This window comes from Petaurus breviceps, unplaced genomic scaffold, assembly GCF_028583685.1.
Source record: "Petaurus breviceps papuanus isolate PSGF00001 unplaced genomic scaffold, PetGlider_PUasm1.0 185, whole genome shotgun sequence".
Taxonomy (NCBI): Eukaryota; Metazoa; Chordata; class Mammalia; order Diprotodontia; family Petauridae; genus Petaurus; species Petaurus breviceps.
Genome location: NW_027185797.1, coordinates 28,874,525 through 28,899,261, shown reverse-complemented (window position 1 = coordinate 28,899,261; position 24,737 = coordinate 28,874,525). Strand labels below are relative to the sequence as shown.

The window sequence follows — 24,737 nt, the reverse complement described above, 5'->3', positions numbered from 1 at the left end:
CTAGAATGTTGTCCTTGGAAGGGCTGGGTGAGATTGGGTCCTCTCAGCAATAGCTGAGCATGGGGTGGGACCACAGCAGTGACCCCGAGAGTGGTGGAATGTGAGAGTTTTCCAGTGAGTGCAGGATGTTTTCTAGGATTATCTGTAATTACAACGAGCTGACACCAAATCCACCACCATCCACTGAAGGCGACTAGAATGATCCACTCTGTATGCCTGAAGAACACCCAGCAAACCAAGACTTTTCCACCAGAGAAAACATTCCCTATACACAAGTAGTAAGCCAAGCACAGAGTGATCTGTGGTTAAGTCTCAGTCCCTTAGCAATAACAGACATTTGTATCATCCTTACTATTTTGAATACATTCTGGTGACAGCCCTATTTCATTTCTTCATTCAGTTTGGAGGCCAGATGGCATTAGAATCATTCACTGTACCTTGTTGGGCTTAATTACTACAATCAACACACTATTTTCCAAATTAATCATAACAAAGTAATTTCATTAGTAACACAGCAGGCTGTTGAATTATTAGCATCATAACAGTTTGCAAACAATTAAACTTTATTTGAACCTTAAAAATTTGCAGAGTGGAACATTATTGTAAGATCTGACGGCAAGAGCGTACAAATTCAGTCCAGTGCAAGTAATCAAGCAAAATGCTATATAAAATATGACTTACAATCACCTCTGAAAAAACTGGTTTTCTGTTCATGGAAAAGCAAACAGAAGCAAAGCAAACAGAATGAAAACATGGTCATTTGCATCTTTTCTAATCGTGTTGTTTAAAATCACATTAATGACATTATGCGGGACTTGAGTGTGTGACACCCTCAAGGGTGTAAAGGAAACTTTCCCCTGATGTACAAAGGATTTCACCAAGTACTCAGACACTGCTTGGACCCGGACCTAAGGAAAAGGGTGTGGTGGTCCTGACTCTGCCTCTAACTGGTGGTGTCACCTTTCTTCACCCTCCCCCGATGAGCCCCAGGACAATGGCAGTGGAAGCTGGAACCCGAAAGTCTGGACATTGTTATTCATCAGTTGGCAAAGGACTCCCTCTCCTGGATTAACAGTAAAGGGGGAAAAAAAAAAAGAGGAAGGAATTCTCCAACTGTTCGAAATTAGAGATGACTGTAGCCCAGGAGGGGGAAGGGTTTCAAAATGGTTCCCCATGTGATGAAAAGCTGCTGCCATCTACTGGCCCAACGCGGCAATGCGAAAAGCTTCCCAGACCCCGGCCCATCTGCCTGGCTCTACCCGGGTACTTCTCTCTTTTTAGTGACAACTTGGAGAATCTTGTTTGCTGTTCCTCGTGGCGGGGAAGTTTCTCTCCAGGCCAAGGTCATCTATTTTTGCTAATTTGGTTTGGATGCTCAAATGTATCTGTTTTTTTTTTTTTTAACACTGACGTCAATTTTTTTTTTCTGAATTATAGAGGAAGGGCAATCTATCCTTTGTTACTTTTTATATGTGAAGTTGATGAAGAGTTTGATCACAAACACGACTTTGCCCGTTTCACAGAGATGAGAGGATGAAGATGAAATCCTCCCAGCAGCTCTGACACCGCTAAGTCCTGTCATTTTTGTAAATATTTTTGCATTGTTTTAAAAGGGGACAAGGGGAACATGCTGCTTTATGTCCACAACTCCCTGGGATGTGGTGCCTAGCTTAATGACTCACTTATAAGGAGCTAAGATCTCCTGTAAAGGCTTTTCCAACCCCATTGGAATTTAGGGGCATTTCAAACCCCTATGTGCCAAAGGCGGGCAGCTAGCCATCACTCCACCGTGAAGCTCACATCATCACAGGTTTACCTGATGGTGAATGAATATTCCAGAAGTTTCCACCTCTTTTCTCATCAATAAAGTAAGGGGGCTGGACTAGGTGATACCCAAGGCCCCTCTGCATTTCCTCATCAAGCAATGAGGTCACAGGACAAGGGAGGTATCTAAGTTTAATGACCATCTTCTTTCACTAATTACAAAGTGAAACACTTTCCCATGATAGCACTGGGAGCTCTTCAGTGGATGGGGTAGAGGACATTCAACAGTGATGCAGCCCCCAATGTCTCTGCAGTCATGTTGCAAATAACCCAAATGATTTTTAATGACAAAAGGCTCTGGGTGTTCACCTAACAGCACATCTCACAGAAGCTGACAGAACCGTTGTGTTTTTCCATACCAGTATTTTTCCTTCTTGTGGTCACATTTAATATGATGCAAATTTACCAATAATGCATAAATTCTTTCATGATAAAAGGTCACTACTATGTGAAATACCAAAATAAATCACCCCCAGCGCTTTATCACATTCTCTGAGTACAGAGGGCCCACTTTAAAACTTGCCTCATTAAGACACATTAAGTGGCAATGTCAGTGAAATTAGACATTGCGGCCACAAAACTTCACTTATGAGTAATGGGCATTACAAGACCCCTGATAAGAATGGTCATTTGACATTTGAGAAACAGTGCTGGGTTCTTCCACAGAGCCAAATGACTGAATTCACACAAAGCAGCTGAATAAATAAAAACTACGGTTGCTCCTCATGCAGAATAGCAACAAGTATAATAATTCCACTGTGTGTACCAGATTGCTGTGCATAACTTTCCTTTAATTTATGATCATTAAAACATTGTAAAGGAGAAGTGTATGAAATTGCAGGCAGAGATGAATGGGGAGAAGATACTGATGACTTTCTGAAACACGGAGAGAGAAGAGAAGTCATCGTTTGATGCATGGATTGTCTTGCTAAATCCACAGCGTCTCTTGGGCTACGATGAAAAGTCAAGTCCCAACTTCTTTCTTCGTATCTAAGCGTTAGGATTTGCTGATTAGAAAAAAGTCATGTTTTCAGATGAGATTCAGAAGCTCACCAACAGGGCTAGGAGTGTGATTTCTACAAAGAAAAGGTGGATGAGAAAAGTAGCTAGTTACCTCCAAGAGAAAACTCACAAAGCTTTTTTTAATTAAACATTTTTTTTCCTAAGGGTGGGAAGAAAACAATTTTTGACAGACCCACTATAACAGTTTCAAAAAAAAAAAGGGAAAGACTGTTAAAAAAAAAAAACAACAACCCAGAACAAGAGAACATGTGAGCCATTAGAGAAGATTGGATTAAAATGTACTTACCCAGGACTCTCAAATATCATACATCTCCATTATGTAGGCTTTAGGCACCAAGCCAATGGTTCCCTTCATTTCTCCTACCCACCAGCCAAATCTATTGTAGTCCTAATTGAAAACAATATGCAATATTAACCTTTAGTCAGGGATAAATGCAATCCAGTTGGTATGCAACTTCTTAGAAACATTTTCTTCCTTTATAAAGTTAGGACTTGAACTGAAAATTGAAACATTAGAATCTTTTTGTTTCTAGGCACTTTCAAAAATGCTGTTAGGCGAAGATTTAAATGAACTTACAAGACAATGCATGTTTATTATTCCTGTGTAGAAAAAAAAAGGATGCATCCAATGCACAGCGATCACATCGACCCCACCTGCCACCATGTCAGGTGACTACCCCTTTCTTCTGGCTTTTGTCCAACACTTAAATTCCAACTTTTATGGGATTCTTAAAGAACTCCGAAATAGCAACTTAAATCTGAGATGCACAACCCCGAGGTATAATCACAGTATGTGGAAGAGGTTGAAACGTGCAGGTGGAGCCCACATTATCTGGTTTGTTTTTTCATTCCACAGAACTGTAAGATAGGATAAAGGTGCAGAGATTTTTCATGTGGCCAGAGAAGTCTTGGCTTCACCAAAAACAAAAAGCCAGACAGACGCACACCAAAAAAAGCACAAAACTCCACCAGAGTCATGGGCAGAAGGGGCTGCAGCCGATGGATAATTAGTGTGGTTGATGGAGCATGAACTACTTGAGAAAGAAATGTAAAAGTGAAATTTGAAGAACTGTTGCCACTTTAAGGCCAGAAAAAAATAAAAGTATCTCTAAAAATTATAATGGGAAAATAGAATTATATTGAAAAAAAATGATTCCCATGAAGAATTTCAGAAATCCATAAAGTGTGTGAGGAGACATAAGTAAGCCAGTCCCCCGTCCCTCCCACTAGGGCAGAGCTTCTTATGCAAGTATGTGTTGGGATGGATTCTTAGCCTAAATTTATTTAATTTTAGTGAGATACACAGAAAATAAAATGAATTACAAGTTTCAAGAGATATATCTTCCAAAAGCAATCCTCTTGCAAGAGCATTAAGGGATTTCAATTTAATTCTTTTCTATAAGATAAATATTTTAAAATCAATGCCAACAGCAATTCAATTGATTATGACTGTTCTAACTTCCCAGATTCATGGATAAATATGTACATATACTGCTTAAGTGGGGTGGGGGGGGCAAAAGTAATTCAGAAATTAAATTTGAAGCAGGCTGATTATTAAATTGGTACATATTAAGGGAAAACCGATCTAGCTTCCCCGATTTGAGTATGTGTAACCTAGTAATAGGGAGATGAGAGGGGAGTGCTAAGCCTCGGGCTTCCCCTACAGCATCAGAGCAGCAAGAGGAGACTACTAGAAGAAAAAAGAGAAAAGATGAGTATTTTCCCTACACACAGGAAAGAGGCATAAAGTTATCAGAACAAGGTCTTACTTAACACCTGCTTTTCAGAATATTATTTTTATAAGTAGAAATGGATGGAAACAGTGGCATTTCAAAGATGGCGCATGTGTGGCCTAGAGAAGGGCTGAAGGTAAGTAAAGGTTTGAATGAGCAAGAGGCAGTTGGTAGCATAAACACTGTGCATAAAGTGGAGTGTGACTTTCTTCTCTGTGAGGCCCCTGAAAGATGATACTTGAAGCCAAATGGACATCAGCATAAGCATTAATGCGCACTGAACACAAGGTCAAAGGCCCACGTCAGAGTCTCACCTGTAACTGGGAGCTGTTTATCTGTGGGCAATTAACAGCTTCTTTGGGTCTCAGTTTCCTCATCTCTGAAAGGGGCAGGTAAGACTTGCAGTATTTATTTTACAAGATTGTTGTGGGGATCAAACATGAGACAATACAATCCAACAAGCATTCACTATCATCGTGAGCCAATTAAGCACCTGCTGTGTGCACAGATCATGCCTGTGAAAGTTCCCTGTGGCCATCCAGTCCTGGAGAAATGCAAACTGTCACCGAAAGCAACAAACATGGGCTGAGTCAGCACTGTGCTAAGTGCTGGGGTTACATAAGGAGGCAAAAGATAGGCCCTGCCCTCGGAGAGCTTACCATGTACTGGATGATTGTCATCACCCATCTAATCACCAGGTGGGGCCTTGGTGACGCCTCTTATTTCACCTGTTTGGCTGCACTACATGGGGCAGTAGGGTGGCCTGCGGAGGGAACAGGACCCACTCTCTTTCAGTCTCAGTCTCCTCACTGGTATACAGAGGACAACAGTATCACCTCCCCCCAATGAAATCATCATCGCAGAGTGTTTGCAAACCTTAATGACAGCTATTACTATGATTATTCTTTCTCAAGCTTTACAAATACTAATACATGTAATCTTGAAATAATACTCCTTTCCTTGTTCTCTTTAGAGCAATGAACCTGATTATTTCCCAATACTTAATGCAAAATAGTTTCATCCTTCTTCTAGCACACAAAGCCTTTGAAAGAGCCCACACTGGGCCAGTGAACAGGGAAGAAGGTTAAAGTTCCATTCCTTCCCACTTGTCAGTGACGCACACATCTGGAGCCACCCCCACTCCAAATGTTCACATGGACTAGCGGTGGAGCTTCCAAGTCTGTACTGGGCTGACCAGCTGCCATCCACTCTGAGGCCCTGTGCCTTGACCCCAACATCGTGATGCCCTTTTGGTCCTCTCTGAGAACAGAACAACAACCAAGCACCCACTCATCATTGCAAAGGTGCAAGGAGATCTACAAACCCCCATCGTCCCAGGGTTGTAGCCCACAGAAGCGATTCCCTTTTGGAAGGGTCGGGGTAGTAAAGATCGGCTGGACACATTATGGTCCAAACATGATTCTGGGGAACTACTTTCAAATCAGGGTTTAAAATGTTTATGTTGAAATTAATACAGGAGAAAAACACTCACCACTCATTTTTTTCTCATCTGTTCTGTTCCCTTCACAAATTCCACTTTCAATTAAAGGCATAATTTCCCTTTCAAAAAGCCAACTCACTCTCATTATGCTAGATTTAAAGAAACCTCCTGCCAACAAATCACTCTTCTCAAAAGAAGCAACATGTTTCACATCGTGTAGGATCCCATGCCATGGGCCAACCAATAAGATTCATCAAGCAGAGAGCCACAGGAAGAAACAGCAGGGTGAACTGCTTTTGCTATTAACAAATGACTTAAAATTCATGAGGGGGGCAAACTTTTGGACTAAAATGTCTTTGGGGTTTTATGTAAATAAGTTAACCAAATCAAAAAACTATGAAAATATGTATAGTTCCCAAAATATATGCTAAAATCTCAAGAGAATTTAAATCAAAAGGTTCATTTAAAAACACCAAATTTCCATGTCTTCCCATTTGGAAATAATTTCATTTTATGTTCCTGTGTGAAGTTACGAGATCCGATAAAATACAAGGATGTAAAAATCTAGTAAGCTAATTTATGGATTGGTGGCAGCCATTGAAGGATGTAGACAAGCCTCCCAACATCGATGCTTTTACTTTGATCATTACTGCCCATTGTACGAGCCTCCAGAGCCACATGAATCCCAATCAAACCATTTGCAGTCTGTAAATTGGAATGACTGTACTTCACAGGCTTCCTGGTTCTGGGAGAACGGGATTCCCAGCTTTGCCTTGAAGATTCCCCATTCCCGAAAGGTTCTTTCCATGAATATACTCTACACCTTGGTTTCCCTCCTCATCCTAAAACAAATCCGATTTATTATTAATTATAAGCTGCTTACAGTGGAGAAAATAATATAATCAATCCAATGTTATCTTTTTGTCCACATGCCAATGAGAGTATTCTTGCATAATGTCACACATGGGCCATTTTTTAAAAGACCTAACTCTATATATTGGCAGTAAAGAAGAGGAACAAATAGATGAACAAACGTCCCCCCTTTCTCCATTCTGCCATCTAAATCTCCATGTGTTCTTAAAGGTCAGAGAGCCTCCAGTCATGCACAGAGCTCCTAAGAGCTCTCCTGTCTTCACATCCACTAAAATGCTAACCTAGGCAAGTGACTCGGCTTCAGGAGGCCTGATAAAATAATGAAGAGGCCTTTAATCTACAGGAAACCATTCTAGTCAATTTATAAGAAATATTGCATCCCTTTGTAAGACGTGTAATTATTTTCTATTAATCATGTGCTATAAAGCTACATTATGCGGTTATTCTGTTATCACTAGAAAGGGGCCTGCAGTCAGTTTCTGACAATGTTAGGTAATTACTAGCACAAAGCTTCTTTCTCCTCTGTGGGAACCCGATCAAGGTCTAGAGGTGTGAGGATGCTTACCGTAGGAAAATAACACCCCAAGAAACTCGGTATCTGTGAAATGAATGGCTTCCAGGCAGAAAGCAATGCGGTGGTAAAAGCCAAAAAAAAAAAAAATTCAGAAAAAGCGCCCAATTGTGCTGGAGAGTGAAGGCCCCCTTCCTCCCTTCCTCCCCTAGATAGTCTCTTTTCAGATTTCAAACTAGTAAATTATTTGGAACCTGTTTTGTTTAATGGTCAAAGCACAAAGTGCCAATTAATAGCTATTAAAGCTGCAAAATAAAGTAATTGTGTCATTTTGAGAATGTTTACACAAAAGGGGAAAAGCTAGTTTAAGCAACCAAAGAATCAGGAGATGCTTACTTATGAACTGAACTGTCTCTGCTGGTGGTGTATTATCTTACACCTAAGGGGGGCCACATGGGTGACTGAGGCCATTCCTCCTGGGTTATCATCCACTTTCCAGAAACCATCTGCTCAAAAGCTTCCTTCTTATCCCAGGTCTGGGCATTAATAAGGCTTTGGGGGAGGGGGGCTCCACTCTTCCAGGCATTGGTTTTCACTGTTTGAAAGCAACAGGTGTGGGACAGGTTAGGCCTGGAGGGCCATGATGGCGGCAGTCTGTTTCCCAAACACACACAAGCCTTTCAGCAAAACCAAGGCAATTTTATCTCCAGACGTCAGCTATTTGTTCATTAGGAACCAGTTAATTTTAACATTATTTGTCATCCTATATAAGTTATCAATTCATGAGAAGAACTTCTTAATCACCAATGGAAAAACAATGGGGCCCTAGCTGAGCTTTTCCCAAACAGAGCACTCAACACCTCTTCAAAATCCTGAAATACCTGCCTCAGAGCTACAGTACAGAATCACTTCCTTGTTTCCCCAACATGCAGCTATTAAAAGAACCCAACAACGACAAAAGCGTCCGGCCAGCTGCTCCTCTTTCATGCGGCCCCTGAAAAAAAAGCAAATGGGAAACAGCCAGGTCTGAGCAGAGAGAGCCAAGATGGGGCTGCCACCCCACGACTTTACAGCCACATTTCCGAGAGAAAAGGCCGATTTCTCTGGAACTTCAGCAATCAGGAAAGTTGAGTTTTGTGGTTTTGTTGGCAGAGGAGGGGGGAGAGGGGAAACTTCTGTCTCCTATTTTGATAAGAAAAGGGAAATGCAAGTGGAAGGAACCTAGGAGGCCACGGAGTGCAGTGTAGCTCTCGGGGTGCACCTTCGTTGGAGGCAGCCTGGGGGAGTGAAGTCATGCTGAACTGGATTCAAATTCCACCTTAGACACTACCAGCTGTATGACCTTCTCCTCTCTGAGCCTCAGTTTCCCCAAGTGTAAAACATAGATCCGGGAACATTCCACAGCTAGGTTAGTCCTGACAGCCAGATTCAATCTGGGGGTACAGGGTGGGGGAGGGATGGCATATCACAGGATCATTTAAACTCCTGTACTTTTCAGTGCCTATATGTCTGTGTACATACATATGTATATACATACATATATTTGTATATATGTAAGTAAAATAAACACATATAGAGCTAGGTGGCTCAGTGGATAGAGCCTTGGGAATGGAGTCAGAGAGACCTAAGACTCTAGCTGTGTCACCCTGGGCAAGTCACTTCACCCTGTTTGCCTCAGTTTCCTCATATGTAAAATGAGCTGGAGAAGGGAATGGCAAAAACACTCTAGTATCTCTGCCAAGAAAATCCCCAATGGGGTCATGAAGAGTCAGAGACTACTGAACTGAAATATATGTGTGTGCATGTATATGTATGTGTGCGTGTGCACATGTATGCATGTGCCTGCTTTGCAGGCATGTATATATGCATAATTATTTGTATGTGTGCACACACGTGCATCATGTGGTATCTATAAGTGTATGTGCATAGGTATGGGTGTCCATGTATGTGTGTGAGTGTAGCATACATGTAGGTGTATGCAGATGTGTAGGTGTGCATGTGCATGCATTTACAGGCATGTATATTTGTATGTGTGCACACGTGTGTGCCATGTGGCGTCTATATAGGTGTACTGCACAGGTATGAACGCCCACATGTGTGTAGCATACATGCAGGCTGCATGTGTGTGGGCATGCACGTGCATATGTATGCACGTGCATGCATTTACAGACTTGTCTATTTGTATGTTTGCACACACGTGTATCATGCAGTGTCCATATAGGTGCATGTGCCTGTGTATACATATACACGAGTCACTGAAACCCTCCGAGCTGCCTTCTGAATGAGATCCCCCTTGAAGGTCACTGCCCTGGAGCTGTAAGGGGTCCTCAGTCCGACAGGGGGGGGCAGCACCTTCTTTTACATCATGGATCGCTTTGGCAGTCTCCTTAGGTCTGTGGACCTCCTTCTCAGGATGTTTTTAAATAAATAAAATACCTGGGAAGAAAAAGGAAGGAAACCAATTCCACTGAAATGCCATTACTAGGTTGAGAAGTGGTTATTCTAATTCAGCCCCCTCCTTTCACGGGGGAGGAAAGAGAGACTCCAGGCGACTGACTCAAACTGGCAGTAACAGAAGCAGTATTTGAATCCAGGTCCCTTGGCCCCCCAATGTGCTGTGCCCCTGATTCACTGTTTAGTCACTGGGTAGTACCTGGCTGCTGGCACTCATGGCCTTAGCCGGTCATCATCAGGGGCTGCTCTAGGCCTCAGACAAATTCACCAGCTGCTGACTGGCCTCCTGCATACGAGCCTCTCCTTGGATCGTGGACACAGACATTGGCACGGCACTCTCCACATGGGCTTGGCATGCCGGCCTTAGCAAGCAGAAATATGGAGGAAGGAAAGTTAGGGCTCTCCCTGGAAGCAGCACTTTGGGATTCCTGTCCCACAGAAACCATTCTGCACTGACTTTTACTTGCAAGGGTGTTTTCCCCAATCACAAGAATCAAAGGCCTGAAAAGGTTCTCTCCACCATTCTTTAGGGCAGGCAGGGAGAGATTAAGCAATATGCATTTACTTCTTAAAAACTTATTATGTAAATGATAGTTTTCTGGCTATCAGGGCACATAACCAAGAACGTCCTCAGGCAGTGACCAGGATCATTTCAGTCTCTGGGCCTTTGCTTGCCCTGCTTCCCTCCCATGGAATGGAACCCCCCATGCTTCTCTCCCTGCCTCTCCACTGAGGTGACCCTTCCTCATCCCTTTCACTGGTCCCGCCTTGCCTGCCCCCCCCCACGCACATGCACAACACACACATGCACACACATGTACACTGGTACCCCTTCCACCCATGCCTCCCTCCTGGGCCTTCTTCTCTTCTCCCCTTGTCTGTCTCTCCAAGCCCCATCTCTGGCCTGATCATCACATCTCCGCCAGCCTGGCCCCAGCCCAGCCCCCTGGCCCCCAGCCCCACGGTCTCCACACGCCCTAAGGTGAAGCCTGCTGTTCCTCCTCTGACACTTCCCAGTTTCTGGTGGTGGCCGTAGCATCCTGCCAGCCGCCTGCCACTCGTCTCTCCGTCACTGCAGAGCCTCTGTGGCATCTCTCCTCCCCACCTCTGATGCTAACAGGCCACCTCAGCCCCAGCCGCAGCCTCCCCCATCAGGACTTCTTCCCTTCCCAACTGCAATAGCCTCCTGACTGGTCTTTGGGCCCAGCCCCTCTTGCCAGCAGCCTTCCTGGCTCAGGCCGCCCTTCTGCCCCCCCTCTTCAGTCCCTCTCACTGGAGCCATTCCTTAGCCTGGCACTTCTGGCTGCCCCACGTCTGGCTCTGACCTGCTTCTGCATCCTCATTTTACATGTGTTCATCCCTCCCTCCTCTATGGTCTGGGTGCAGCCCAGCCGGATGACCACCAGCCATTCTCCAGCTTCATCTTGCTCTCCTGCTGTGGGGAGAGGGAGGGAGAGGGAGAAAGGTGAGGCAGGCAGAGGGTACCTCCCCCATCCTTCACCCGGATGCCATGGTTCTCACTCCTTCTCCCTGCCCTGGACAAAGAGAAGCCAGGCCAGCTCTACTCAAGTTCTTCAGACTTACTTCCCATTCTCTGCCTGGCTTTTCTGTCATGGACTGAGTGCCTGCTGTGTACACGGCACTGTACTCGACAAAAGCTAGATGTAATCGGGGGCTACACCTCACTGAGCTCACCACTGGTCAGCTCTATGGACATGTATTTGGCCTGTGTGTGACAGTGTACATGGCCTGTGTGTGACGGTGTACTTGGCCTGTGTGTGACGGTGTACTTGGCCTGTGTGTGACGGTGTACTTGGCCTGTGTGTGACGGTGTACTTGCCCTGTGTGTGACGGTGTACTTGGCCTGTGTGTCACGGTGTACTTGGCCTGGTGGGCAGAGATGTTAGACGTCCTCCAGTCTACAAGGTGACCACATCCCACTCCTCAATATGAGCTCTGGTGTCAAACAGAAACTCCCCCAGTGGGCATTTAAAGCTCTTTAAGGCCTTCTTCCAAGCCCCCTTTCTAGGGTTACAATGACCCCTCTCCATGTGGTTGATGGTCTGGCCATTCTAGCCTCTTTCTGGTTCTCACACACAGCCCCCAGATCCCCTCAAGGTGACCCTTTCTCCTGTGCATAGACCCTCGTTCCTCCCCTCTTACCCCCTGTAAAAGAACAGCTGGTTTTTTTCCAGACTCGGTCCAGGTGGCACCTTGTGCAGGAGGGATGCCTATCCCAGTGTCCCAGGTACTCACACTGGCCTGGCAGCCCCTTCACTAAGGCCAAGCCCCACCTGAACAAAAGGCAGCCTGTGCCCAGCACACAAAAGAAGCCCAACAAATGCTTAGTGCTGACTAATGTGCTTAGCGCAGTGTCCCTCCTTCAGCTTCCACAGCACGGATGAATCCACTAGTGTCTGCTGTGCTTTCCTGTTGTTTCTCTGGGGAGGACATGGGAGGAAGTGTTCCCCCCAACTGTGAAGCCGTTGCTTCTTGTGTGCTTAGGCCCATAGTCAGGTCAGCTCAGGACTGTGGGCACATCCATGGGGTGCACACCCATGTACTGTTAACCAAATGCAACCTGACACAAAGAAATGCAAACGTGGTGGGCATCGACAGGCGGAAATATCTACGTCCCCCACCAACAAGAATGAATGATGGGGAAATAGACTGTCCTTGGTTAAACAGACAGGTTCCCCGTCAGCGGATGAGGTCCATGTGTTGTGAATGGAGCTGTCCTATGTAACCTTTCAAAGACAGTCATCTCATTTGGGGCCCAGAATGGGTTAGATGATGGCAGATAAAACTCAGGAGAGCCAATGCTCACCCTGTGATGCGCTGCACTAATGGACCTTGTATGCTCCCCCCTTCCCCCGCAAAAAAAGGCAACTCAGCCTTTCTGTTCTCATAACATGAATCAATGAGCAGGGGTGAATGCGATGAAGCCACCACTAGAAAAAGGCAACCCCATTACTTAAAACAGCCTGCAGGGGCCAGAAGCGCTCCCTTCGCTTTGGGTCCCCGCCCCCCTCAGTCTTTGGTTTTTGGTTTTTAAATTTTAAAAACCCTTTTCAAACTCTGACCTCTCAGGCCCCTCTGCCCCAGGCTGCATCAGTGGAGTGCAGGCTGTGGGACTTTTTTTTTCTCGTTCCCTTCTCTTATTATGGGGACTGAGGAGCTGCCCTCTGTAGAGAAGGCCAACTCTTTGTAAACTACTCTTGAGAGGTGAAAAAGAAAAGTGAGAGCATGGTGGGCACTTTCCTGACGATTTCATAGGGAAAGACAATGCAGGAGAACATGTGACATGGGAACTGTTGGCGCAGCCCCCCACTCAAATCTCCAGCTCCCTTCAAGGCCCCATTTAGGTGCCCCCTAGGGCTGGCCTTGATTTCCCCCAGGGTGGGAGGGCTCCTGCCCTCTCTAAGGACTGGAGAGAGACATCAGATGTACTGTTTTGTTTCTCTCCTCACCCCATAATTTCTCTGACGGAGAGACTACTTAGTAGTTTTTAATTCCCAGTGCCTTACACATAGTACGTGAATAATAAATGCTTGTTGAATCAAACTGAATTTCAGGCCAAATAATCCCCCTCAGATGCTGATACTAAAATAATAAAATTTTGTGTAAGATAAATTAATGAATATGCTGTTCTCCTGTTTAAGCTCAAAGCGCAAACACAGTCAAGCCAGACAAAGAAGTTTAAACTTAGTTTTGGTTTTTGGTGCTCAATTCCTGAAAATCAATGAAAAGGTTATTCTGTCTCAAAAGGTTTTGACTGTCTGTCCTGTTAAAGAAATTAAAACTCAAGCTATCATTTTGGAGTGGCAACTCACTTCATTTAAAACACACACAAACTCTATGATGATTATACTTGGGAATGTGAACTGTATTAAAAAAAAATCCTCAAAAAAGAAAAAAAAAACCCTTAAATTCAAGCGTTAGTAAATATTTTATTGTGCCAAAGAGAGAAGGCAAAATATTTCCAGTTTAGGGGTACCCAAGTATCCCTGACTACTACCAGGGAATTCTTTGGTTTACTTCAGAGGCCCAGTAGAGAAAGCCTGAAAGGCCCAACTTAAGAGGTTCTCCTTGTAGGGCGAGCAGCCCTTGGATTGATTATTGGTAAAGTGCAAAGGTTAAAATTCTGAAAATGCCACAGACACTTTGAAGAAGGAGATGAGTTGATCCAGGAGCCCCCTGACAGCTGCTAATTAGGAAGTGTAGAAAGGGGAGGGGGAGGATGCTCCAGCTCTCCTGACAGTTCTGTTCATAATAACATAACACACAATGTTTACTTCAGGATCAAATGTTGCTATTAGTCAATAGAACCCCACACATGTTCAGCCAGTGTACCTCCACCTCCCAAGTCAACTGTGCTTTGTGGTTACCACCTTACAAGTCTTTCTCAAAAGATAAAAGCCACTCAATTAAAAAAGAACAAAGACCAAAATTCAGCTCAATTTCTAACGTCAAAGCCAACAAAAGGCCTCCTCCATTTCCATCCACAAATACAGAATGTTCTCAACAGAAATGAAGGACTCCTGACTATCCTACAAGGTGACTGTTCTTCCAGCCTCCAGGACTGTGATTTTTATGAAAACTACCTGTGCTACTTTAAAGGAAAGGCCTAGTTTCTGATGAGACCAGGAAGATATTCTAGTGAGAACATAAAATCAGACAGCGGTAACTTAATATCTTGAATCACATTCCACCGTACAAACAAAAATCTACGTTTGTTCAAAACATCGTTTAACTGGATTCATTTGATCATCAAAGGTCATGGGGCTGAAGTTCTGTGGGGAGTTTTTTGAGGTCACACAAACACTGTCAGACTTTAGTGAGGCATCCATTCAATGCTCATGTTAAACTCGGCATCATCATTAAGTGTTTTTATGGTTGTCACCAATTCTCGGTTGATGTAGGACAAGGAAGACCATAGCTATGGCTTAGTCAAACTGCCCTGGATTGGCCGGCACCACTCTGGATATGCCAAGGACCACAGTTACCTGCACTGCTCACCTGGCGCCACTAGATGGTGTGAAAACAGTGAAGGCGGAATTTCACACCAGCACAGACTGTGAGCCTGAAGCAGGCAGCATCAAAGGCCAGCAGATAACCAGCAACCTGGTTAACCCTGCTGGATTTTAAAAGTGGGCCGGAGGGCCACCAGGGGAACCTTGAAAATAAATAAATCTGAATTCTGATCAGTGATTTTCTGCTTGTATGAACAGCATCGCAGCATCAGAGAAGGCCAGAGCAGGAGGGGACCTCAGCAGTCATTCTAGTGCATCCCTCTGGCCCAAGGTCACCCAGACAAGGGCAGGGGCTGGGATGGACCCTGAGGTCATATGAGGTCATTTCCTTCTATGGAATAAAAATCCTCAGCTATGCCACTTCATAACTGGGCCCCCAAGTTTCTGTCACTTTGTTGATAGGCTAAATAAACCAGCAGCAACATCTCAGCAGCCTGTGTTTACCCATTTTGGAGTGGGAGAGTAAGGCTGTCAGGTCCTTTCCAAAAACAAGCGTGCATATGTCATCAGGGACACTGTCAGGAGATGAGTGTCAGAGAGGAGGGGGCCTCCCTGGTTTCCATTGAGGAACCCCCCCCCCTGCCCCACAGCCCCCCCGCAGCTGTTCTCCAGCCCCCCTCTGGCTGCCCCACAGCCCTCCCCACCTGGCTGCCCCACAGCCCCTCCCCCCAGCTGCCCCACAGTCCCCCCCTCTGGCTGCTCCACAGCCCACTCCCCACTTCCACTGCCCTTTTCTTGTCTCCCTGCATCCCTAACTCACCTCCAACCTGAGCATTCTCTGCCTTCCTCCTGGCCAAGCCTGGCCCAGAGCCTCACTTCCCTTCCCCTTTCTCACCCTCCTCTTGTCCTTCTGTCCCCTCCAGCTCCCTGTGAGAACCCTGGGTGCTCCAGGCTGGCAGAAAGGTACATGTCTGCTGTGCCCTAGTGTGACTGGGGCCCAGCCAGCAATGGCCTCTCCAGCAGCATCTTCACCAAGGCACACACAGCCTCCCAGACCTAGGAGTCTGGGGGTCTCAGAGGTCACTGAGCCACCTTCTTCATTTTACAGATGAGGAAAGAAGAGTAGAGAGATTAAGGTACCAGGCTGCGGCTGCCCACAGCGAGGGGAGGGCTCAGCTGGGCAGGGAGGCCCCGACTCTGCCCCACCCCCTCCAGATCCTTCCATTTGTTAGGAGTTTTCTGTCCCATCAGAGTGAAAACCAATGCTTTCACACTCATCTTCTAGACTAATGGGGGGCACTTCATGCCCTCTCAATCCCAGGGAACATAAACTCTTGGGGGGGCATATGCTCCCCAAACAGCCACAGAAAGAGTCAGAAGGATGGGGGAGACAGGGAGAGATGAGGCAGGCTGAGTGGGGAGCAACATCTACCATTTGCCCCCTAGGGCAGCTGCCTCCTTGCCCTCCAAGGGGCCGTCAGCCCTGGCTGCAGGAGTGGCTTCATTCCTCTGACTAGACCCTTCGGACTCATCTTGGGAGGGCAGAAAGCCCCTCCCCTCCAGAAGACGACAAAGATGCCACACCTCCGTAATTACGCTTTAATGACAGCTCCATGTTAATACAAAGCAATCTTTAGAGCTTAATTTCAATTACGAACTGAGATAGGAGAATAATGACATTACCAGTCTCCAAGTGATCTTGTTAGCTGAGGGCACTGCCCAGAGCTGGTCTGTGGGGCACCTGACTGATAATGAAATGCCCAGGCTCTTATCTACATAATTCTCCTACAGGGCAGGATTTCCCCACACAGCACAGGCTGACCGGATTTCAACAAAAAACAACAATGAAAATGAAATCTGTCCAGTTTTTAAAATGGGGGAAAAATGTCCCTTACGTCCATGTGCTTTTAATTGGCAATGATTTTAAATGGCAGTTGTGATTTATGTGGTGGCTAGAGAGAGAGCAGGCCATGCAGGCAGAAATTTGGTTTGAGACATGCTGGCTGGGTGGCCCTGGGAAGGTCCCTTCCCGTCTCGGTGGCACAGGTCACTCTCTGAGGCTGAGATAAGAGGAGGTGCCAGCCTACACTGGTCAGGGGAGGCTCTTCAGCCAGGAGCCCCTTCCACCTGTGTGAAACCCCAAGTCCTGCCCCACCTTCTCTCTCTCTCTGTCTCTCTCTCTGTCTCTTTGTCTCTGTCTCTCTCTGTCTCTCTCTCTGTCTGTCTCTGTCTCTCTCTCTGTCTCTGTCTGTCTCTCTGTCTGTCTGTCTCTCTCTCTGTCTGTCTCTCTGTCTCTGTCTGTCTGTCTGTCTCTCCCCCCCCCCAATGCTGTAGAATGTACTATGTCTACAGTTTGAGGGCCAGAGTGGACCACTGTCTTTCCACTTGCCCTGTACTAGCTAGCTGGGTGACCTTGGTCAAGTCCATTCCCTTCTCTAACCTTGAGTTCCTCACCTGCCATATCAAAGGACTGGACTCAAGGCAGTGTGGCATAGGGGGAAAGCTCCAGTTCTGGAATCAGAGGACCTAGGCTCAAATCCCACCTACCTGTGTGACCTTGGGAATCTCCTTGGACCTGTTTGCTCATCTGTAAAATGAGGGCCCTGGATGAGATGGCCTCTGAAGTACGTCCTGGCTTTCAATCTAAAATTGTATCATTATGTAGCTATGGAAAATACAGTTCAAATCCCAGGCCTGACTAACTGGGTGGCAGCTGGGGGTGCCATAGTGCACAGAGTGCTGGGCCTGGAGTCAGAAAGAACCAAGTTCAAATTCAGACTCAGACACTGTCTAGCTGTGTGATCCTGGGTGAGTCACTGGATCTCTCTGTCTGCTTCAGCTGCCTCAACGGTAAAAGGGAGATAACAAAAGCATCCATCTCCCAGGGTGGAGGCAAGGACAGAGTGAGATAGCCCAACGCCCAGCACACAGGCTCCATACGTGTTCTTCTCCCAGTTACTAGACGTGTGCCCCTGAGTTGGTTCCTTCCACTCTCTGGGCCCCAGTTTCTCACCCTTCCAGCTCTGGGGTCTTATGTAAGCCAAGACTCAATGAGGCCCTTCTTCAAGAGTCCTAAGAAACGTCTCTGAAGGGAGCTGAGCCAGATGGCTGACATGCCATCCAAAGGAGCCGTGTGAGCCAGCGGCTGACCTGATAAAAACCTGCGAGCTGAAAACTACAGCTGCCATGTTCACCTGCCTCCAGGAGAGGCCATGAGGGTGGGAGGCTAGCAGGGAGTCTCCCAGAGGGCAGGGCCCCGAGCCTCAGATGCTCAGGACACAGCTGTTGAATGGAACTGAATCAGTGTGTCAGACGGGTTGTGTCCCAAAAGTCTTGCTACTTTTCAAATAGCTTTCCTGAGCACACAACCGCCCCCTAAACCTGGGCTTTGTGATGGATAGCACACTTTCTCTGCTAAGAGCCTGAAGTGTTTTCATACATATATCATCATATTTATTTCTACAACATCCCTATAAAGTAGAGAGGGGAAGATATTATCTCTGTGTTACAGTTGGAGAAATTGGGATGTGGAGATGTATCCAATCCAAGGTCAGAGAGTTAATCAGTGCCAGACTTGGTACTGAAGCCAAGACACAGTCAAGACATTATACATTTAAGTACAGAACGCTTCAGAATAGCCCATAGCTTAAGAAGCCTGAAGAAAGAAAGTTTGGTATGATATAAAAGCACAGAACCATTAATGTCTTATGTTTCCATGCATGCAGACTTATGTTTGCACATATGTATCCCCAATTAAACAAGTCACACAACTAAGAAATCCTCAAATCCACTGGAATTAAAAAAAAAACAACATTAACTTTAAATGGCTGGAACGTTCACTGTGTTTACACAAAGATGAAAAATTTGTTCTATAAACAGTACTTCCAGGAGTGAATGGTGTACCAAATCAGAATACACACAGAAGAATAAAAAAGGAAAAGGAAATAAAACCAGAATAAATAACAGAAAACTTTACAATGAGAACTTGCACCTAAGTACATTGTTTTTGGATAAGTCAGTTAATGGATGTTAGCCAGGATCCAGAGTGATGGGTAAACATACTTTTAAGTTGAATCCTGTTATCTGATTGTGTTTAAAATTTGATTATATTTCACTTGACAAAATAATTAATTGTTGTGAACTTCTAATTGTTAACAAGGACCTCGGAGAATGCCAGTGGGTATATTTTTTCCCCATATTGTATAACCAAACATTTAAAGCTGAATTTTCCCTCCCTTATATATTATAGTCATCAATTTTCACTGCCTACCTTGCTGAGAATGTAGATAACGTCACCACGTTTAAATGACAACTCATCAGGAACGGTCCCTGTGCAGTCCCATAGACCTTGGTAAAAATTAGCATAATCAGTGCTTTTATCTGCTGGAAAGAAGGAAGAGGAAACATGAGTTATAACTCTCATGTAACAAGTCCTCATTTTTTATTAACCAATTAGCAACGAATGCTCCAAATGCAAATCACTAACATTTTTTTTAAAGACAAGAATCTTGACCCAATTCAAAGATTTTACATGAAAGAATACCGCTCACATTACATTATTTTCCCCAAAGTTACACTTTTCAGCATCTAAATTTTCCTTGATTTTTTTCTTTTCTATCTAACACATGAAGCCAAAACAGATTCCGATAAAACCAGCCTCCAAACTTCACCTCCATGACATTTTGCTCAGTAAGGCGGGTTTGTCTGCATCTGACTCAGAAGACAAACATGTTATACCATGTAATGGGCAATAGCTCCAGAAGACAATAATGATAATTTATTAAATAACCATCTGTAAGATTTGGGACACTGGATAAAAAAATAAAAAATCCAAGTCACACCCAGCAGCCCGCCACAGGACGACTAAAGAATTCCCAATCCCACCCCCCCCATTGCTCACTGAACTTGCTGAAATATTACAGCGACTTTAGAAGCCCCAAAGGGGAAGCTGCGTCTTGGCCTACATTTTCATCAGCTTCACTTTAGGAGCTTCAGCTCTGAATAAACATGCAGCGCACACGGGTGCTCCAACTCATCCTTCTACCACCATAAGCACAATGGATGTGATGTGTTCAAACTGCCAAACAGCCCATTAACTGATTGATTATTCAGCACTCTTTGCTCTGTAATACCACAATAACAGAGTAATAAATGCTTTGTCAGATGCTCACGATGCCACGGACATCTCTGGAAACCTACAGGACAGAGGTAAAGGCAACAGGGCCTCTGCCGTGCTGAAAATGGCTTCCTGTTTTTGGTTCCATGCTAACAGTCTTGACGAGTTAACGCAAAGAGCATGGAAGTCCTTCCGGGGAGCTGCCCACCATCTAGCAGCTAGGCAGAACATGCACAGCCCTCCCAGGGATGTCATTCGGTAACACCAGAGGATAAAGGGAAGGACAGAGCTGGATCTGGGCTGTCACCTGCGCTGTGAACAGCGGGCTTGCTCGCTGGAGACCAGCATCGACCAGGCCCGAGTGAGTCATTTAGCACGTCATGTTGGGAATTTCTGAACAAAGGGTCAAGATGACAGGAAATGAATGAAATCTTCAACAACCAAAACCCGAAGGTATAAATCACCCAAGTTTAGGAGCCTGGAGAACTGGCCTTCATGTCCCTCATCCTTCTGAAAAAGCAAGTGGGGCCATGGGCGCCTCTGGCCACTCTCGTGCACTGAAAGTTTCTTTTTCTAACTTTCTCTTGACGTGTCTGTGTTAACCATCTGAGAGCTCATCATCTGTCACAGCAGCAGGAAGGAGGGAAGCCTGGGAGCCCAGGCAGGCCTGAGAAGGCCCTTCACCCCTAATTCTCTTTATTCAGTGGCCCTGACCCACATCTTCTCTAGAAGGACACTAGAGGGCACTCAGGCTGGTCACATCATGACTCCAAAACATGGTGGATTTTTTAAAAATTACTTAACAACAAAGTAGCTGATTTCCTTTAAAAAAAAAAACATTTATTTAACTTAACACACACACACACACACAAAACTAGCCATGTAACCTTGGGCCAGTTACTTAACCCCAATTGCCCTCCAAAACGCAAAAAAAAAAAAAAAATAACAAAAAACATTTATTTAGACCAGGGGTGGGGAACCTGTGGCCTTGAGGCTACATGTAGCCCTCTAAGCCCTCAAGTGTGGGCCTCTGACTGAGTCCAAACTTCACAGAACAAATCTCCTTACTAAAAGGATTTGTTCTGTCAAACTTGGCCTCAGTCAAAAGGCCGCAGCCAAGGACCTAGAGGGGTCGCATATGGCCTCAAGGCCACAGGTTGCCCACCCCTGCTTTAGACAAATGGAAGTTGTAGCACCATAGGAACTAAAGGGATCTCAGGCTGGGTCCTGCAGAGCTAGTTGGTGTCATTTAAAAATCAAGGTCCTGGTCTCAAGAGAAAGTCCTATTATACCCTCCCCCCCTTTCCCCTGCTTCTCCAATTAGTTGAGGGCCCCACTGTGCATATTTCTCTCTCCTCTCCTCAGCCCCCCCCCATTAACTGAGGGCCCTATTATACATCTCCCCTCCTTCCTCTGCCTCCTCAATTAGCTGAGGGCCCCATTATGCACCCCCTAACTCCTCCCATTATCTGAGGGTATTTCTCCTCCCCTTGCCCTCCCCCCGTCCCAATTAGCTGACAAAGAGTGGTGTTTCCACAGGCCTCTGCCCTCTGCTGCCCATGTTTCAGCCCCGAACACTGAAGCTGCAGACTCTAGCTGAGAACTAGGGCAAAGGCTCTTTTCTGGCGGGGCCAGAGAATTCCCAAGGGCTTTCCCAGATGTCCCTGCTGCCTTTTTTTCCTTTCACACTAGCAACCACCAGCGGCTTCCCCTTTCCCCAAATGGATTTGCAAAGAAGAGGGGGTAATTTGGAAAGGAAAGTCCATGGTGATTTCTAACATAATCCTTATCACGTTGGGGTCTCTTTTCCCGTGGATGCGCTTGGTGAAGCTCCCATTAAGACTAATGGGAGTTACATGAGCACATCGAGGGGAAGAGAGACCCCCACCGTGTGCAAGATGCTTCTTTCTTGATGCGCACCCTGAGCATTTCATTAAACCTCAGAGCCGGGATCCAGTCCTGCTGGAAAAGCTGCCTGGAGACTGGGCCTTCCCTCGCCCTGAGCCTCCTCCTCCCAGCCAAACCCAGCTTCTTGTCCCATATGGGAAGCCAGGGCTGGTGGCAAGTCAAGTTTTATAGAAACATAAGTATTCCTAACATGCAAAGAACATGTGCTAGGATCCCAATGTCCACAAACACCATTGGGTATAAAGCAGAGACGGGAACATAATGAGGGAGAAGATGCCAGGGAAAGTGGAACCCCAATCACCTTCATCTTTCTAGGACAGCAGTGAGTGAGTGCTAGATGTGAACCTTGAAAATGAAAAATGAAGCCTCAGAATCATTCTAACCCCTGGGGACCATATGCATCTCTGATTATTAAAGAAAAAAATGTTGCTCTATACCTACATTACATTAAGGGCAGACACATCCTTGGAAGCAATATTTCTTACGCAAAGCCCCTTCCAGAGAGGAGCTGGTATTGTTTACTGTGCTCAAAATATAGGAGATATATGGACCAGAAAGAATTGTGGAGCCCAGCCTGAGGAAGCCAGCCCTGGGTGGGTGTGCACACTCACATACAAATTAAATATGCTCAGTGCTTTTCATCCTGGGCATGGATTATAACTTCATTCTGGCTGGTTCCACATATTGACGGATTTCCAAAATTAGGTGAAAAACCTCCTCATGTCTTACACTGGTAAGAATAAACAGCAGCAAAGGAAACTTAGGAGAACACTGGGGGCTGGTCCTTCCCCTTTCTCCCTTTAAAAAGTCCAGGACAGCAGGAAGGCCCCATGATTGTGATGCTAGTTTAAATTCACAAATTCTGAATCAGCCTGACTGAACTACTGACAAACAATCTCTACGTCCAACTTCGGCAATAATGAAATGGATCTCCAAGTTTTTGTGTTCCAAGCACACGCCCACAGGCTGTTTACAGGAAAAGACTGAGGCAGCGGCAGCGGGCTCCAGACTATTGTTCATGCCCAGGTCCCCGCCACGTCTGAGGGCAGCAATTTCAAGCAGCCTCTGCTGATCGCCCCCATCACCATGAAAAATGCCAATGTCAACAAAAATGGGAGCAAGCAGGCATGTGAAAAGAATCGTCTGTGGTGGAGCAAAGCCTGGCTTTTCTCGTCTTAAAGCATCTCTGGAGTCTGGGCATTTTTTTTTTTGGTAGCAAAATTATTCAATGTGGAAAACACATAACATTCTAGGATAAGGGGAGAAGTTCACGCCATGCAATGCTCAGCAAGATGGTAACACCCTTGTCAATCCCGGCCCCCATGGCAAACACACTTCTCAGGTTACCTATCTAGCAGCCAAAGGAGGTGAAAGGTCACCGTGATGCACAAGCACCAAGGCTGTTGCTTGAAAAGAATTCCATGTCACTATGGAGAAGAATCTGTGCCCGCTCTGGGCTTGCTGAGAGGGGATGAGCACTCCGAAAAGCCCTAGTGTGCTAAGTTACTCCAGAGGTTTTGAAAACGAGTTTCCTTGAGCCAGAATATGTGTAACCATGGCAAATGTCTTCCACATCTGGAGCTGTGCTGAGCGCCAGACTCCCACGCTCTGGGCAAGGCTTTCCTGACCCACTACCAGAGGAAGGCAAGCATGAAATAACAGGGGTAAGGCCTGGGGGCTGGCAGCAGGGCTGAATGCACCCAGGGTTAGGGGGTGAGCATCGCAAGGCTTCATCTTTGCTTCCTTTCTGAGAAAAGCAAACCCAAACCTTTTGCAGCAACCTGCTCTGGCCTTCCTGTGTTGGTCCGGAAACCAGGCCTCTGTTTCCTTTCCACATGTCACAGTAGGAAGAGCTCTGGAAAGCAACTTCCTGAACACACACTCCTTGTCCTTTCTATGACAGCATTGGGGGAATGATGGATGGGACACATGACAGAGGGGAAGGTGACCCGGGCCACGATTCTTTACAGGACACACTGGGATAGGGCCAACCTGGCCACCGCTGACTGGCCAGTGGGGAGGTGTGTGGTCCTGATAAGAAGCCACTCTCTCCTTCCTCCCCGGTTAGGGCAGTAGTCGGCTCAATGACTCCACCCCCTGCTTGAGCCATCAGCGTCCAGCTGGATCAGGCTGCCCAGACCAGCTGGTTTTGCACCAAGGACCTGGGGGCACTGTGCCAAGTAGAAGCTGCTAAGGAGGCCAGTCCCTCCCGGCCCGGCCACGGGCACCCCATCCCATGTTTCTGATGCTGTCACCGGACAGGCGCTGGCATTTCTGACCTGATTCGTCCAGCTCTGTGCTAATCATATGCAATGAAGATATGCATGGCCAACATTTAAACCGGCTGCAGATCAATTAGCGGTCTTAGGTTTATCTGATTTTTATCAAAGAAGACAGAGCCGCGGGTCGATTGTCAGAGCCCGTGTCAAGTTGACCTTTTCAGAGACGTCTACATTGCCATTCCCCTGGGCAGCTCGTTGTCCCCTGCTCCTCTCTGAATGGCAGAAGTCTGTTCTGCTCAAGCACAAAGTATACACAGATGTCTATATTACATTCTTATAGGTTTGACAGCAACTGCATGTTGTATCTATAAACTGTCCTTTAGCAGTGACACTTCCTCAATGATGATAAGCTAATTTATGCAACTAAATCTCCTTTGTGCAGAAATGAAAGCTAATTGAGTCATTACAGAGTAATTCAGGAAGGAATACCTTGTATAAATTGGCTTACTTTATAAATCCTTCTCAAGCGGTTTTCATGCATCCTAAGTGGGGCTAAGCAGCCCACTGCTGCCCCAGGACGCCCAGGCCAGAGGAGACAACTGGGGGCCCTTCAAACCCATTCCCTACAAGGGGCTGAGCAGCCCGCTGCTGCCCCAGGA

At 46.0% G+C, this 24,737-nt stretch overlaps 1 protein-coding gene across 4 annotated transcripts in view; it reads right to left on the bottom strand.

Annotated features, from left to right (window-relative positions):
* Positions 1 to 545: 545 nt before the first annotated feature.
* SKAP2 (src kinase associated phosphoprotein 2) overlaps positions 546 to 24,737 on the bottom strand; it is a 222,496-nt gene continuing 198,304 nt past the window's right edge. For 3 of the 4 annotated variants that reach the window (XM_069088674.1, XM_069088673.1, XM_069088676.1), the window contains 3 exons: positions 19,103 to 19,215; positions 3,134 to 3,235; positions 546 to 2,900 (listed from right to left, as the gene is read on the bottom strand). In XM_069088674.1, coding sequence (XP_068944775.1) covers positions 3,143 to 3,235; positions 19,103 to 19,215 — 206 coding nt within the window. In that variant the 3' untranslated portion in view covers positions 546 to 2,900; positions 3,134 to 3,142. The remainder of the gene's footprint in view (positions 2,901 to 3,133; positions 3,236 to 19,102; positions 19,216 to 24,737) is intronic. The other variant, XM_069088675.1, reaches the window with a different exon arrangement.